At 34.2% G+C, this 19,023-nt stretch overlaps 1 protein-coding gene across 1 annotated transcript; it reads right to left on the minus strand.

Annotated features, from left to right (window-relative positions):
• Positions 1-583: 583 nt before the first annotated feature.
• LOC18447738 (E3 ubiquitin ligase BIG BROTHER-related) lies at positions 584-12,770 on the minus strand. Its single transcript, XM_011630055.3, has 8 exons — positions 12,657-12,770; positions 11,744-11,992; positions 10,567-10,810; positions 7,358-7,395; positions 7,196-7,240; positions 5,344-5,471; positions 4,078-4,186; positions 584-929 (listed from the first exon to the last, which is right to left on the minus strand). Exons 2-8 carry the CDS (start codon positions 11,882-11,884, stop codon positions 891-893), a joined length of 744 nt encoding a protein of 247 aa, XP_011628357.1. The 5' UTR covers positions 11,885-11,992; positions 12,657-12,770; the 3' UTR covers positions 584-890.
• Between the last annotated feature and the right edge of the window lie 6,253 nt (positions 12,771-19,023).

The raw sequence follows: 19,023 nt of genomic DNA on the forward strand, positions 1-19,023 counted from the left end.
AGAGAAGTAGAGAGAACACAATATTTACGTGGTTCAAGCTAAGTCCACAGATACAAAACCCAACTGGCTACATCTTCATTCGTTTGGATAAATGTTTACATCAATAATTTTCCTTTATATATAGAGGATAATCACACAATTACATGAGATAAAGATAAAGATAGTATGATAACTAGATGACCAAGTAACTAGGTCTCTATCTTCTAAATACCTAACCGTATCAAAAGATAAATATGGTAGGATAACTTGATGACCAAGTAACTAGGTCTCTATTCTAGATACCTAACCTTACCAAGAAATATATACTGTCTCTATTCTAGATACCTAATCTTACCAAGAAATATATACCCATACATCCATAATGATGTATATCAATATGAACCCAAGATATCCATATCTTAACACTTCCCCTCAAACTCAAACTCTAAATGCTTTGTGTGACATATGCTCATATATCCATAATGATATATATCAATACGAACCCGAGATATCCATATCCTAACAAAAACATGTTTCAAGCTTGAAACCCAGAAGGAAGGGTTTATGTCCTTTGGCTTTAGCCATAATCAAAACGCCTCCGAAGTTTCTTTAGTTGCTAAATTCATTTACATGATAACTTCAGTTCAACAAACATGAAACCCTTTACCAAATTATAATCATTTTAGAGCAAATTAGTCCCAAGTTTTAATGCTCAACATAAATTGATGGCAGATAACAGGTTTCACACACATGATATTGCAGGCCATTAAGTTGAAACAGTCCAATTGTCCAAGGGATAGAGAGGCCTGTGCAATGTTCCAATGAACTTTTCAAGATCACGGCAAACTTTTTTTATTTTCCATATAATGGCTCAAAAATATAGATTGCCATGCTTCTCACTCTGATCTGGGTCAAGAACCAAACACCTCCACATAGCAAATAGGGCAAGCCTGTCAAAAGTACATGGCAAAAGTAAGTTAGAGTATGACTATAGAGAGAGAGAGAGGCCACACTTAATCCATACCTATTCAAAGTGTTAGGAGATCTAACACATGTTATGGGCAACAATAGGGCTGAGAATGGATCGGATAGGGTCCGGATCCATTGGGACCCTGATTTGATCTAAAAAGTATACATGGGATCTAGCTTTGGCCTGATCGGATCCAAAATATTTGGATCTAGATTCAGATCCGGATTTGAAAGTATCCATGGGACCTGGATACATATCCAGACACAATGGGATCCAAAAAATTATTTATATAGTATTTTTATATCTATAAAATAATATATAACAACAAAATACTATATAATATATATGTATAAATAAAATCATATATAATATTTTAATAACTGGGTCAGATCCATCCATACTCTGATTTGATCCGAATTAGTATTTGGATCCAAATTTTTGATCCAGATCTGACGTCGAGAGAGAGGGAGAGAGAGGACACCCAATTAATTCATAAGTTATTTCCACATATCTAAATGGCTAACCATGTGTAGTTCAGATTGTTTGTGGTGCATGCAAGCATAAAGGTATGCTGAGATCACTTGTTTTGGAGAGCAATGCTTGAAAATTTGTTACATGGGTACTAAGAAATTGTAAAATAGGACAAGTCCTTACTGTAATTTCCTCCAATATGTAGACTCTACAACCAATCTTGAATGAAAACTGTGGTTCAATGTAGTTATGGCATTTGTAAAACACAATTGGTATTCCAGGTCTTTTTCAGACAAGTTCTTCACATGCCCATAAGACCGGGTTCTGGCCGGGCCAAACCAGGTCTCGAGCATGAACCGAATTTTTTGGCTGACCCAGACTTGGCGGGGCCTGAAAATTAGCATCAAGCAATGGCCCGGCTCATGCCCTGACTACGTCAATGAAGCCATGCCTACGGCCTGGCCCAGCCCGGATGTAAATCCGGCCACATTGGGACGGGCTCGAGTCCGCTAATAGCGGAAAGGGAACTTTCAAATTTTCATTTGAAAGGAAAAATTCTCTCTCACAAACTCTCTAGCACATACACAGAAATGCTCCATTGCTGTACCAAAATAAAAAGTTTTTTCCTTTCCCTCTAATATTCAATGCTATTTTTGAGCTGGAGTGTATAGACAACATTTGGGGTGCTATGACAATAGTATATGGACTATGGATATAAGATTGTATTTTATAACAATCATAAAAAGGCTTTAGACCGTAATTTTTATAAATTATAAAGATTTTATAGCCTATAGATAATAGAATGTGGACTATATAAAGTTATAGTATGGGCTACAAACAATATAGTCTATGGACTAATTCAAGTTTTTGTTGGGCTCAGGCTCGGCCCGGCCCCAAAATTATTCAGGTTTAGTACGCCTGGCCTGATGGCCAAGAGCGCGGACCAAATCCTGCCCGAAACCAGGCCTGGCCCGTTTGACGCCGAATATCCCCACATAGAAAATTAAACATGGTGGGTTAAACAGGCTTTTGCAATTTCAATAATTGAACTCAAAAGAGAAATAAGCTTCCCCAAAATTATTCAGGTTTAGTACGTCTGACCTGATGGCCAAAAGCGTGGACCAAATCCTGCCTGAAGCCAGGACCGCCCAGCCAGCCTAGGCCGTTTGGCAGCCGTACATGCCCACATAGAAAATTAAACAAGGTTGGGTTAAACAGGTTTTTGCAATTTCGATAATTGAACTCAAAAGTGAAATAAGCTTCCCCAATATAAAGGATTGGTCACTAATTGGAAAATAATGTGATTAATGAAAACGGATGGCAACAAATCATGTTTTACAGGGGTAAGAAACTCAGCTTGCAGCAGATCTGTTCAGGTGTCTGTGTAATATTGGATGTAATTTATTTGCAAAGTAATTTGGGGATTTCTAAGGAACATGAGAAAGATTCATTCTGGGTATTTTTTAAGGGGATCATCTACAAAGAGTCTATTTATCTTTTGTATATGAATGTCACAATCATTCTTGTCCCTTTAGTTTCAAAATGGGTGGTTGTAAGAGTGTCATTGACTAGACACAAAGTTCCAAAAAAAAACATTCTCAGACTTCGTGACTCACCCAAGCCATCCAATTTGACATCTAATGAGTGAGAATGATTGTAACCCCACACAAAAGATAAATGGTCTTTTTGTAGACAATCCCTTTTTTAAGTGATTTCATGCCTATGCCGTGTTTGGATGGATCACTAAATGGGAACTCCACTATTTTTGCTGCACACTAGTGCAGGAATTCCAACTTAGTTTTTCATTTTGGAACCTGCCTATGTATAAATGCTGCAAATAACGGCTAAATAAAAGTAGCAGTAGCAAAAAAAATAGATTTTTTTTTAAAAAACATTTGTAGGTATTCTGGTAAACTAGAATACTTCTGAAGTAGAATACTTCTAAAGGGTCCACCCAAACTTGCCCTTGAGGCATTTGTTAACTTGTGCCATGTTAACAAAGCCCAATGTGCGGCAACATAACATGGTCTCACCTGACAATCCCAATGCTTTAGCTTAGAGATTCATAAAACCTCAGCTAAAAGAATGTCCGCTATGGAAAAAAAAATAAAAAAGTTAAATAATTTTAAAAAATAAAGAAAAAAGAAAACTGCCACCCCTTTCAGACCCTACTTGTGCAACACATGGGCTTCCAGTTCATGTGCACAAGGATGCCAACAAGGACTAGGGATGAAGAAGCATCGTTTTGTCAATTCATAAGTACATGTGATGGTGTTGTAATTCTTTAAAATCTCAAATATATGTGCTAGTGTTCTAATTATTTAGAACCCAAGGTACTTTTATTATTGGGAAAGTATACAATAAGACATTTTACCTTTGGCACAGAATGGTCACAAATAGCCCTAAACATCAGATGTAAAATAAGGCAACTAATTCTGTACCATTATCCATGATCAAAGGCTGAGAAGATTTTTGTGGAGAAATGACACGCCCCAGTCGCCTGATTTCACTATCAGACGCCTTGTGTGCTTGTGACCTTTTTGTCCAAAGGTAATGGTGTCACTGTATACAATACCTAATTAATTTGTTTCAGAACCAGGGCTATTGGGGTTCTTATCTCTTATGATAAGAAAGAAAATTGAAACAACAAGAGTTACCTTGTTCTCTTTCAACCAGCGTGTGACACATTCTGAGTGATAGTGATGCTGACAAGGCAAAGTGATCAATCGGTCACCCTTTTTGTACTCCATATGGCATATTACGCACCTTTAGAAGTATAATACAAGATTATGAAAAACGCAGGAATATGAAAGGTAATAAGAACATGAAAGATAATAAGAGTAGGGAGACTGTTGTCTTTCATATGCAAAGGTCACAGACACCCCAAGCCTCAGATGTAAAATCAGATAGCTCAGGTGTATCATTTCTCTGCACAAAGTTCGAGGAAAATTTTGACTTCAAGCACAGACAAGGTACACTCCCAACCACCCGATTTCACATTTGATGGTTCAGGTGATTGTGACCTTTTCATACTAAAGGTTAACAGTCTTTTTGTATACTTTGTCATGAGTGAACATTATAGTTTAATTATAGAAACTACCAATCATATATTTCCAAAAGAACAGGTAAACCAATTAGTATGACAACAGCATGATACAATGGCAACCACAGAAAGCATTTTTTGAAAGAAGGAGATATCATTATTGGCTTAACTGGTTACTTGTTGACCATTGCTACCCTATATCCAAGGTTCAACTCCCAAGCTTACCATCTCAAAGAAGGAAGAAAACTTATTTTTACCTTAAATAAGAGGTCTCACCTTTACTTTGTCATAGGAATTGGAAAAATTAGGGGTGCTTCTATATGTTGGGAATTCATTAATGATGTTCGTGCACTGAAATTATGAGCTAATGTTCCTCAAGTGTCGCTACACATCCTCATTAGCAAGAGTGAAGTCCACAGAGTTACCAAAGAGAAAAGGCAAAATTGTTCCAACCATATTATTTTCCAAACAGATTTTCGGATCAGTCATAACCTCAAAACATTTCATTTCAAGATTACCTACAATCACCACCAATTCTGTTTTCTTCAACAACTGTCAGATTAGTCATAATGAACTATAGGTGAGTTTCGATGGACTGAGTGGGTATCTTCTTCTTTACAATGAATTGAAAACAAAGGGAAAACAGGTGTTTAGAGGTGTTTTTCAAATAAATGGGGATTGAAAGTGGAGAGGAACAAACACCCTATAAAAGTGTTTCACGACAAGTGCATTACAAATATAGATGGTAACCTAGCATACCATTCTTTATAAAAAGTAAAATTCCAACAATGATATCCCTACTCAATTCTCCGGAACCATGAGAAATTTAAAATCTCTGAAGTAAATGCCATTGAATATTCAATATGCAAGTGTATCTTACGGGTCGTGATTGTTATTCTTTGAGAAAAACCCCCCATGTTTATACTTTGAAGTTGGAAGGAAGGAAATTAGCTCATCAGATAGTCCTCGACTTTGGGTGCCAATAGCCTCTCCCAATGAAACCAATTCCTGCCACGAATAAAAGGTTAATCATGTAGACTGTAAAATATCAAAGAATTTCTCTCTGATTCAACAAAACATTGGAGGACAGGAATAAATGGGTTTGGCTGTCCAACAAACACTTAAAATGGTGATGTATTAAATAAAGCTTGTCATACGTTAAAGAAAATTAACATTCAATGGTAATTGTTGTGATGGGATGTGATAGACCATTAAACTCTGCTTTTGGTTGCAATAAATTATCGCTGTACTTTTTATGTCAATATATACTTGCAAAAAACCATTAAAATCAGTTGACTTTAATTTGCAGAAAATGTCCATGGTTTGTAAACCGAATTCACAATCTGGTTACCGTATTAAGGTGATCCTATCATTGATTTCAGTGTGCATACCGTGAACCAAGTGACTGTATTCACAATGTACTAATTAAAAATAAAAATATAAGATGATGGTTCTGATAAACAATGAATGGAGATGATTAGGAGAACCTATGAAGCATAACCAAATAGAGATCCTACAGAAACAAGCTTGAGTATAAATGGAACTGGGAAGAGCAATGAGAAGTTCACTTTCATGATATTTTGCAACAGATGACAACCTTACATAATCGCTTCCCCACATGGCAGATTTGATAGCATCAGAATTCAAAATGAAGATCATAAGAGATGAGTAACATAGATGTATTGGGACTTATGAAAGAATATGGCTTCTAGGACTATGTCATTTTAAAAACAGCGAATCTGAACCAGAAAGGAAAAATGGAGAGGATCATGCGATGATTGGAAACAGAAGTTTTGAGACCAAATGAAAAAACCAGATGCTTTCTTCAGTAACTGACCAGAACAACTGAGAGTTTCCTTGTAAGAAATGCAAAAAGTTGCATTCTAGGAAATCAATCACATGATCTACTGAGATGGTCAACCTGCAACTTGATCTAGAAGAGGAAATTACGAGAACTTAATGATTCTTGTGGGGAAAACAAATCTAACATTCATTCCAGGACTAAGAGAAAATAGAATAGACCTTCTGGTTTTATTTGATGAACGTGTGTTAAAAATTTAACCCAATTCTCAGATATGATTGACATTATTCCTCCTCTAGATAAAATAAAGGGATATATAACTGAATCAAAGAAAGAAACTTCCTCTATGTCGACGACATATACAAGATGCTCCAACACAAAGTGTATGTTGTCAACCAAAAAGTAGGAGGTCTTCCTCAAAACTATCACCATCAAACACTACTTAAGACAGTTCACTTCACTAGGTAATGGCAATTTATGCCTTAAGAAAAAAAAAAAATCATTACTTTCAGTGATCTGAAAAGGTAACTGTTGCTATCTCTCTGTAAAGAAAAATTTTCAGAACTACCCCTTTTTTGCACGCTTATGGCATTTCTTAAGTAAAGCTTCCCAATTCATGGTGCCACAACACAATTTAAATATCCATGCTCTAGTTTTCTAATATGTCTTAATAAATATTCCAAATAGTGGACCCAATAAATGTCTATGATCGAACAAATTTATACCTGAAAAGGAAAACTGTTTCATAATTAGAACTATACTTTTCTTTACACTATAGTTGACCAATGAGAATGTAATCAACAACAAAGAGCATTGCAGGAATAAGCATTATCCTTCACTTACTCTCTTCGTGAATATGGAAATTTTTATCAAGAATACATTAGAACAGGTTAATACCGAGTAACAGAGGGAAAAATTTTCAAGCATTCACCTCGTAAGACATATTATCTGGGTCAACATCATCTTGTCTCACTGCCTACAATAAGCCAAGAAAAAAGCGTTCTTAAGTGGAGCATCTGAGGCAAATAAAACAACACATATATGTTTAAGAAGAAGCACAATGAATAACCAACTCAAAACTTCACAAAATTACCAGGGCATTTGTTTCCTCAGCATTAGGTTCCACAGTGGCTACACAAAAACAAGAAGAATTTTTTTTTTAACCAAATAAAATCTCAAAAGCAAAAATAATAGAAGGACCACTAAAGGGGAAGTATCAAAACAGTTTGAAATCTCACCCTAAATCGGTCTTCTTTCTAAATAACCATTTCCCCAGGTCCGTCATAAAAAATACCAGATAAATTATGGTAAAACATGTTAAATGGGCCAGGGTGACATGATAATTAGAACCAAGTAAATCAATGTATGCGCATCCAGGAATCGTCTTGTTAAAAAGAAGTCGTGTACTGGGGGATCTAGGGATGGATAAGGATACTAATGTATGAATGGCTCACAACATACTTTATTTGTAATAGATAAGAACAAGAATGGTGCTAAGTTCTATTTATCTTTTACATTGATAGTATAATAATAATTTCTATATCAAAACAGTTCAACATGCTATGATGGGAGAAAATAAGTAAAGAAAACAAGAGAAGAAATTAGAAGCTCAAGATCACTAGACAAAGGCAACGAAAGTGACATAACGAGACGTTTATCCAGTATGTCATAAATTCATTCAACTTTCACTAGAAGGAAGAATTCAATCCCCATAAATCTGAACTGAAAAGATCAAGGTTTTAAAAAACAGATCGGTGACCCGGATTATCCATCCAAATCTATCTCATGTTTGAGTGTTTGTTGTCTATTAAATTCAATTCATAGTCAACAATTCATCTTCCCTATCTCAGTTATCTAAATGGATAAAGAAATATGTGCTAATAGAAGCACAATTTGCCATTGAAATTATTTCTCATGCCATCTAAATCAATTCAAAAATTTCAAAATATATAAAAAATACATTCCTGTGATGTTTTCAAAATAGGTGCACAATTTTTTTATAGTATCTAAAATGAAATCTATAAGATCACAGTTCAACTACCACTTCCATCATTATATACTTAATCACAAAGGCCTTCGAGAGAAAGACATGTGATAAGTTGAGTTAAAATGTCTAAACTTGTTTCTTGTGAGAGACAGAGAGAGGGAGGTGGTATTTGTTTGGGGTTGTTAGGACAATCATCAAGGGAAAAATACTAACTGAACCATGAAACATGGATAACGCTATATATCTTAGCACTACATCCTCTTTTCTTTTTATCTAATAATCAATTTTTTATATACACTGTATATCAACCAACACCAATCTCTCTCTCGTTACGTCTCTCTCTCTCTCTCTCTCTCTCTCTCTCTCTCTCTCTCTCTCTCTCTTATTGGCCTGATGCAATAAGAAAGAAATATACCCAACGCTTCCAATTGGGTGGCTACGCAATAAGTAGTAGAAATGCCCACTCTAAAAGTTACAGAAAAGCCTTAGGCCTTATTCTTTTCACCTTAGTATACTATTTTAGTAATATTAGGCAATTTAACCAAAACATGAAGTATATTTTTTATTGTACTTGTACATAACTTTTTGCAACGTATTTTCCAATAAGCTACAAGCAATATCGATAATCAATTGTAGATAATAGAGGTATTCTCACTCAAGCTCTAAGAGAGAGAAAGTTTGTGTCATGTATATTAGTCCCAGATCAGCTATTGCGAAAGGGTGGGGGGGCTAGTGCTATAAAAGGGGGTGAGGTGAGGGCAATGGGGGATTGTGAGCTCAAGAGCACATGGGTGAATAGCACCTCAATGAGGAGTGAGGGCCATCCCTATTAAATGGAGGCCTTGAAGTTATAAAACATAATTTATGAAATTAAAAAAAAGACAAAATATAAAAGGAGGTTGGGCCCACATCACCAATCCTTAAATAGAAAAGATATCAAATTTAAAAAGAAAAATAGTTTAAAGTTTTAAAAAAATATTTAAAATATACATGGGATTGGTAGGCCGGTTCACCAACCAAACCGGCCCAATTCACTAATAGAATTGGCAGCTGGGGGGAACCGAGAGGTATCTTGGTAAATGGATCCGCCTTACTGAATCCAATCCGAATTAGGAGATTCTGATTCGGATCGGCGATTTATGAAACCTTGGAAAAGATAATTATTTAGGGATTATGCTTTCTAAGAGTAATTTGAACAATTTAATTTCAAAAAAATAATTTGATTTAGTTCAATCCAATGTCAAATTTGCTTCGGAGTCTTCTTCGGTTTGGTGAGAAAAATGATGAAATTCGATGCTTCGGCCAATTCAGGGGAAGACTTTGGACTTTTTTTTAAAATTTAATATAAATAAACTAGATATTTATATATAAAATATATACAAATAATGAAAAAAATTTAAAATAAAAATATTAAAAAATAAAAATAAAAAAAATAACTTTTATATAGCTATTTCTTTGCTGACCGAAGCAAACCCGAAGCATATCAGAAGCAGACCCGGATTTGACCGAAGCAGCCCGCTTCCGAATCTGACCGAAGCAGCAGCACCATGCTTCGCTTCATTTCGGTTTATGCCTAAAATCTGAAGGCTTCGGCCCCTTCACCCGAAGCGAAGAGAATTTCATAACATCGGTTCAATCCTTGTAGAAAAAAAAGGGTGTTGTAAAGGGCATTTGGAGGATAGGAGTGGAACAAAAACCCACATAAATGTTAACTAAGTTACAACAAGAGCAAATGGAGGAAATTCCTTACCATGTGAAAAAGTAGACAAAAGATAAATATGAATGAAAATAAAAAAAAGATTCATGTGAAAGAAAGGACAAAGGTTTGGAGAAAAGAATCCAAGAGATGAAGGGACTCATTAGAAGTAAAAGATAATCTACAACTTCAAAAAGATAAATCTGATTTTCGAACCTCTGTGGTCTTATGGAGATAGTGACAGGGAGCCCTAAAACTCCATAAGTGAATCAACCATCCATAATGCAGATTAAGTGTCAGAGAGGATCACTTAACATGACAATAAGTAGAAACTGAGGAAAAATCTGAATTTTCACAAGGGAGGTAAATGACCCAATACAAAATCCTATCAATGGAATTGCAGAATAAGCATACAATAATGAACAAGAATCTAAAATACTTTTATGAGTAATAGAAAAGTATATTGTACATACTGAAACATTGGCACATTCAAATTTCCCAAGACATAACATAGTGCATCTTATTTTTGGGTAGATTAAACGGGTCCCCTACCCATGGTAGGAATAGAACTCAGGATGTCATGTTGTGGCATATATAACTATAAAAAATACATTGTTACCTAAATGAGTTCCAACAGTCTCATTCAAGGAAGTGTCAATAAGTTGATCCTCCAACTCCAACTCCAGCAAAGACCTAGCCAATGCTTCATCAATCGCTAACTGAAGCTCATCATTTTTGACCTGCAAATCTTTGTCCTCTGAACTTCTGCTCCCACCACTACTCTGGTCAGGGTTGGGATGAGCACCATTACTCATAGAAGCGACATTCTCATTATTCCTAGAACTCGTTTGAATCAATACTTCCTGTACAAAATCACTACTTCTTTTAAGGCTTATCTGTAAGCATAGAATCTGAGAATGCTAAAACAAAAAATGATGTAGACTCTCCCATACAATAAAAATCATGCAGAACAGGCTAAGGCTAACCTCTAAGCATAGAACCTAAGACTGCTGAACAACAAGAATGATCTAAACTCTCCCAAACAATAGAAACCGCATGAGCAGGTTGAAGTCTCACACAGAGTCTAGAAATACTTAAAAAAAATGTGAACTCTCCCATGTAAATAATTATATAAAAAGAGAAAGAAAAATCACAACAAGCAAGGCATAATGCTGAACATAGAATTTAAGACTACTAAAAAAGAAAAAGATACATAGACTCTCCCATGTAATTGAATGTGATACAAGCATACTATTGAAATGACAAAGCTTCATCAGTATCCACTTCTAACAAGCCAAATTATTATGGAACCGACAAACGAAGGGAATAATTTCTAAATCGTAACGAATTGGCATTAATAGAAAATATCACTTTCCAACGTCAACGTTGTGCAAGACCAGAAACAAACTAAAACTCAATGACAAAATACAAATAAATCTTCCTATTCTTATGGGTAAGCAAAATATAATCAAGAGTAGTCATCCCCAAAGCGGCCATTTACGAGGACGAAACAATTCACTTTAATGAAAAGTTCTGTCAAAATAAAAATTACTGTGAATTTGGACAGTGGGGAAAAGCCATGTAACTTCTATCATATTTCCAGCTAACTTGACTGTTTTTTTTTATCATACATGTTTTCAAAGTATCAAACATGAATACACAGACCATCTAGACATATTTCCTTGAATTTTAGATAAGTTATATAAAAGTCGCATAAATTTACTTGAGATCATCCAAAAATTTATAAATTTTATTATAGAATGGGATAACTCTACAAAAAGATATTCATGGCCAACCTGATTTTGGAGAATCTCAGAAAGAGCCAGATCAATGTGAATATGGTTGTCGCTTCCAAATAAAGAACCAAAATTGTCTTCAATCACACCACGAGGTCCTGCATTCATATAATGCACATCTACCTGGGGCTTCTCTGCCATCCTGATTCCTTTCCTTAGGAGACTAAGCTGATCTTCTCTAACTAAACTTTCAAATCTATCGTTTCTCACTCGAAAAGCCTCAACCTTTGTACTGCTCAATCCAGAATGCTGCTACACCAATTCATGGTAGAATTGTCCAAAATCAAGCAGGGAAACAAAACAATGCATTGCAACCAAATAGAGAAGAAATCTGACACAAATTTTTATTTTTATTTTTTTTTATTTATTTTTTGGGGTGGGTAAGCCAGGAATCAAGCTACAATGGAATTAGGCACCATTATATCAAAATCAAGTTTAGCCCAGGCACTGATTTTCACTTAAATCTCTTCAGTCCATGGTTTTTACCACAATCTATCAGTAACCCAACAGAGAAACAACAAAATCTAGTTCATTTTCACTGAAATCTCTTCCATCCATGGCTTTTACCCCAATCTATTGATGACCCAAGAGAGAAACAAAAAAACAAAATAAAATAAAATAAAATAAAATAAACTGGGTTTTGCCCCTATTAAGGAAAAAAAAGGTTGATACTTCTTCAAATGCAGGTCAACAAAGTCAATGTAATAAATACCAAATTCTCTTACAAAAGATCAACTGTAACTCTGTGAAGAGGAAGGAAAACCGCAATCTCCTAGATATCTGAGAACTATGCAGCTTCTGATACCCAAACAAAGGAAAATAACATGAAACCCAAGCCCACTTCAGATTCCTTACAAGAAAAAACCTGGGTTTTGTCCTCTCTCTCGAATTAGCCACGAGTGAATATACCCACCTTTATACAGTACCCAGTGATCTTTGTACCAGGGCTTGCAGTCTCTGAGCCAGTCCCCAATGCATCATTGCTAAAAAGAATGTGAATTGTATATCCGCAATTGAAATCATTGATTGTTGCAGGTTTGTTGGGGTTGTTTTTGCTGGTCCAGTGAAGCAGATTAACCACACTTTGTCGTATGCTGGTCGGGCGTGGATTCTATTGAATAAAACTTCCTATAATACCCTTAGATTCCATTGAAAACCCAAAAAAAATAAATGTTTTTTTCTGTCCATGATTAAAGGAATAAGTTTATATAAGGGCACGTACCTAAACAATCAAAGGCGTACCTTAAAAATTCATCAGAAGAGGACACTTCTTATGACTCTTTTCGTTCAGTTTTTTATAACGTTTCAGTACCAAGAGGTGGTTGTAAAATAGAACCGGAACAACTAATCTGATATGGATTCGAAGCGGTTTAACAGACCTAATCAATAAACTAGCTGAATCAACCGCTTTAGTCGGGTGGTTAAAAAAATGTTGAAAAAAATAGAAAAAGATACAAAAATGAATATATTAAAATATGAAAAACATATAAAAAATGCTTAAAACAAATCACATTCAAATGAATTTGAAAATTCATGAAAAAAATAGATTTCAACGAATCGATTTGTGCCTAAGGATATTTTTTATTTTTTAATAAATATTAGAAAATATAAAAGTGAGTATTAATAATCAAAAAAATTTCTTAATATTTACTATAATGTAAAAAATATTAAAAAATGCATTACAAAACAAATTTTTTATTTTTGGAAATTTATATACATTTTTTTTTTTTTTAAGTACCGGCTGATCACCAAAACCGTTCAAAACTTAAACCAATTTATTCGGGCGGTTAATAGTTAGATCGCCCAGTTTTGCGAATACTAGTACCCGGTAATTCATTCTGACGAGACATCTTACGATGTCATGGTGCGCACATTCCTATAGCCATACTTCTGGCTCTCGGGAGTCCCTTTGTAGGATACTTGGCCAAAGTATGACCCATTAGCCCAAAAGTAAGTACTGGCCAAGTCTACAAAACGAGCATGAATTGGGTGAACAAGAATTGGGGACAGGATGCGGGTGAAATTTCTCCCCAATGGTTGAGATGTTCAGTCGACTCCACCCCTTTTTGTTGGGTCTGGACCCCTACGACTGAGTAGAAAAGGCAGGAGGAAAGAGGTCCCGGTGAGCTAAAGTCAACAAGTGTTTGTTTCAATTCTCAAAATTCCTCAAATCGATCATCTCAACCTTAAGAAGTATGGACAAGACAAAAAATAGATTTTAAATTCTGAAAATAGCACATCTTGTGATGCATTGTTTGGCTGTCAATTTTTAAGATTTTCATGTATTAATAGATCTATTTGATGTATAGTAATTTTTTAAGTTTTATATTTTATAATTAGAGATGAAAATAAATTTTCAAGCTATCACAACGATTTTTAGTATTGCAACAATATCTTTCGATACTATTTAAAGGTGCATCTTACTTTGATGGCTTAGGGCAGCGGCCTTATAAATCCCACCGATAACAAAATTACTCACTGGTCATTTATATTTCCTCAAGGACAATCTCATTTTAGTGATTTCCTGGATAGCACTTTTGTCTTATTTGAAAGTTACATTTCCAACCATTTTTAGGCCATTATTCAAACTTACAGAAAAGGTTGATGAATAGGATGACTTGAAAATCCGTCTTTATTCCATTTCAAAAATTGTACAGATTGGTTATATCTATAGACATCAGAAATCTTGACAATAAACTATTCAAATAATTTGTTTGAAAATGCATTATTTCGAGGACTTTGAGATTCTTGTTTTTTTGCATTCATATATCTCGACTTCGGGATAATCAATTAGAGGATTTTTTAGGGAGCAATCTTTTTTAAAGGATTTTTTTACAAGTTCAATAATATAAGGTTGATATCTTATATGAACTTTCTCTTTCTACAAAAGAAAAAAATTTATATAAAGCATCAATCTTACAATATACAAGTAAGGTGCACCTTAAAAACCCATCGATAAAAGTTGTTACAACACAAAATAACCTTCAAATTGATCATCTCACACTCAAGATGTATGGATATAAAGAAAAATAGCTTCCAAATACATTATTTGGACTATCCATTTTCATGATTTTAAAGCGTTGATGGATCTGCTTGATCAACAATGATTTTACAGCAAATTTAATAATAGTGACGAAATAGATTTTTATACCAGCATAAGAATTTTTTGGCACCTAAATTCATCTATCAATAGAATTTGGTGCACCTTGCTTTGATTATATAAGGCCGAGAGCCTATGTAAAGATAATCAAGCAGGTATACTTGATAGTTTAAGGCACACATATACTCCCTTAGTCAAAAGAGTTTCTTGAAAATATTTTTTCAATCTGCAATTCTAAGAACCCCTAAAAATCACTGGATGATTATTTTCAAAAAATTATTTTAAATTTTTTGACACTTAGATCTAGCCCTTTAAAAATTACAGAGTCTATGTTCAATCTTGAAACACTATATTTTTATAGTATGTAAAGAGTTCAATTCATTATTTTTATTTTTAGTTTTACTAATATTAATCTATGAGTTGAAGAAGTTACATCCCCAAAATTTAGAATCCTAAAAGAATAAGTGAACGGTATACTCCTACAGTAGTATAAAACCTTTTGGTTAATCTTCAGTCACTAGTGGGAAAGAAAGCATTTTTAGAAGCCCTCTCTCTCTCTATCTAGAATGAACATTTTATTAACTTCCAAGAAATAGGACAAAAGGAGAAGAAGAAAAAAAAAAGACATAATTAGACAAAGTTAGTGATCACCAACGAGTCACAGTGAACACCACTCTTGGCAAGAGAATCTGCCTCGGTGTTGGATTCTCTGAAAATGTGGTGCATCACAACAAATTGAAATAGTAATAGCTCTCTAATCTATATAAATAATAATGTTAACCTTCATGGGAACCTATCTTCCCCTTGCCCGAAGCTATAATATTTGCATAGTTCCCCTCAACAATTTTACCACTCATGGTAACCTCTCTCTCTATGGTACATTGACATGGTAACCTGTGATTGTCCCTTGCCCTTCTACTAGGAGCATATCATATATTCACTCTCTTGGGTAAAACTCTATTTAGGAATATTTTAAGAATATGAAATTTGGGGATATAACCTCCTGTATTGAGAGACCAACTAAAAAAACTGTAAACAAGCTAAATATTCCCATAGAACATAACATACTAAGATTGGACAAAAATAATCTAATTTTAAGATGTTTAGGAAATAAAAAGTTGTTTTTTTCCTAGAAACTACTAATCTACTGCCCTCCCTTAATGTGGATCGAAACGATTTAATTGAAAAAATTAATTTCTAAGTCTTTTTCCTAAGAAATATCGTGTGCAGTGTGATCCCGCAAGAGCATGCTATAAGCACACTACTCCCATTTACTGTTTTGGTAATGATCCTTATACTACCTCTAAGAGAGGCTCTCTTAGGAATTATTAAATATGAGGGAAAATTATCAAAATATCAATAAGAGTGGTGCTATTTAGTATTTTATTCATTTACAACTATTCTTATGCTTTTATTGGTATTTTGAAATTAAATCAAAAAATATGTGTAAAGCGATAAATAGTATGCCTTTTTTTTATCAAACCACAAGAAAAGCTTTGTAAAGTTATCTTGTATTGATAACACTCGTACATAATTATCAATATCAAACCGGACAGGTGGTCCAACCAGTTGAGCTATTTATCAATGTTTTAGCTAGTCTAGTCTAAAATAAAATCTAAATTTTGTAAAAAAACCGATTTTTTATCGATTTTTGCTAGTCCGGTCGCCTGGTTTCCACGGGTTCAACCGTCTAAACAAAGTGAGCATTTTTTTTAATACAATACATATTTCAAATAATTATTTATATTTTTAATATTTTAAAAATTAATCAAACCAATTTAATTAATAGTCAACCGATTTTAAATGCACCACTCACCGATTCAATTACAGCTTATGATCGTAGCGTTGATTTCGTATTGCCCATAATAATCTCAATAGCACCATGAAAAAGGGCAAATAATCTCCAAGGTTCCAATTTTTCACGGGGCCCCCACAATTTTTAGGGTTTTCAATGAGATCGTCGTTTCCTTTTCAGAGCGCGTGAGAAGTAATGGAAGTTTTAACCCGAATCAACTTTTGGTTATATGGGGGACCTACACACAAACTTTACATTGACTTATTTCACCTGTGATTATTATATTTTATCTGTCTTTTTCACCTGGTTATTATTATGTTTTTATAAGTCTTTTTCACCGACCATTCTTATTTGCTCTATTGTGATTTGCCTGAATGAAACATATGTGGGCTAAAATTAATCATTTTGGGCCATAATTTGATTTTTTATGTTTGGGTAAGGATCATATAAGGTTGTAATTGTATTAGTGATAAGAAGGATGATGTGATTTACATCATTAGTTTTAGTATTTTAGTTGGGCAGTTGGTGGATGAGGACTTTAAGCTTTTTTTTTTTAGTCCGTTTCAATCCCGAGTAAAAAAAGTGTGATGCATTAAGTAGACAATCAACATAAAACTTTGTTGTATCTTATTATGAATCTTGAACATGTGGAGAAGAATATAGAAATACGATTTATGTAGCCGATCCCAAATAATTCAGATAAAGCTTGGATGATGATGATGATTTTAGTTGGACGGTATATATTTGACTCGTTAAAATATTATTAAAATTTAAATTTATTTAACAAATATATTAAATCTACATCATCCCGCTAAAATAAATTGTGCACAACACCACGACCTTCATTCTAAAATTAATGTTGTCACATTGTATATAAATATAAACCGTACCCTTTTAAGTTACTAATAAAGTTTTGGTAAGATCACATGTTTAAAGTTTTTGATAGGTCTACATTTCAGAACCCCAACAGAAAACCCGACCTAGCACCGGAAAAAACTGCAATGATTTGTAAATGGTAAATTTATCAAAATACCACGAGAGATGCATTCTTTTATCATTTTATACATTTGGTACTATTCCAACTCAATGTGTTTTTTATGGATACATTTTCAAATTAAATCAAACAATATGGTTAAATAGTTCATCTCACATGAGTATTTTGATAATTTTACTTTTCTAAATTCGTTTTTAAATTCCTTTTGTAAACACGTCTTTAAATAGTTTATCTCAATGTTAAATTCCTTTTGTGAAATGCTCAAAATGTATAGATATGTGGACCTCTAAAACTTTAAGAGAGAGTGAAAAAAAATGTTGTAAGATGGAACTGTTTTTAAAGCATTATTTTTCTACCCAATTCATGATTGGAGGAGATGATTGATTTACAAGTTTTTTAACACTTTACGAGATACTTTCCCTTTCACTCCATTTATGGGTTCATTTGTGGATATAAACCACGATTAAATTCTAAATTCCTCCTTTCTCTCTTGGTCGGTGGCCCCTAACCTCGATTAAAGTCTAAATCCCTCCTTTCTCTCTCTCTCTCTCAATTTCGTTTTCTATGTGTAACTATTTTTTGGATTCTAAATCCCTCTTTCTCTCTCATTCTAGGTCTAGATTTTTTGTCCCATGCTCTATCTCTCTCTAAAATTTGTTTTCTGTCCCTTTCTCTCTTAATTTCGTTGTTTATATCTCTGTCTAAATTTTGTGTTTTATGAGTTTCTCTCTCTAATTTTCGTTTTTTCTGTGTTAGTAATCTCAACATTAAAAATAAAAATAAAAAGTGTTAGTTATCTCGAGATAATGATTTCTCCCTTGCTATAAAATTTTCTTTTTAGTGAAAATTTCTCCATTCCATGCATGCACTCTTCGTGTATTTATTTATTGGGGAATTAACGTATAAATCCCTTTAATAATCCATATTTTTCATATTTTATGAGAGGGTCCTTTATCAGTTTTTTATTTTTTATTATAAAGGGACTTCTGTCCCGCACATGAAATGCCGGAACTGCCATTATATTAATGTTGGTCCGGCACTTCTAATACCAGACTATTTGGCCCCAAGCCAATCTGGTACTACAAATACCAGATTGCATTTTTCCATCCTTTGAGTTGGCTCACTACTTGAAGTAGCACACCAGCTTTGGCAAAGACATAGCAAATACGCTACCAAGAAATAGGTTTGCTTATGCGGTTTGGAAAGGGTTATCTTCTATTAGACACTTATAAAGGGGCCTCTGTCCCGCACATGAAATGCCGGAACTGCCATTATATTAATGTTGGTCCGGCACTTCTAATACCGGACTATTTGGCCCCAAGCCAATCCGGTACTACAAATACCAGATTGCATTTTTGCATCCTTTGAGTTGGCTCACTAATTGAAGTACC

The sequence above is a fragment of the Amborella trichopoda genome, chromosome 9 (genome assembly GCF_054954075.1).
Source record: "Amborella trichopoda isolate Santa Cruz 75 chromosome 9, AtrichopodaSantaCruz75HAP2 v2.0, whole genome shotgun sequence".
Classification (NCBI taxonomy): domain Eukaryota; kingdom Viridiplantae; phylum Streptophyta; class Magnoliopsida; order Amborellales; family Amborellaceae; genus Amborella; species Amborella trichopoda.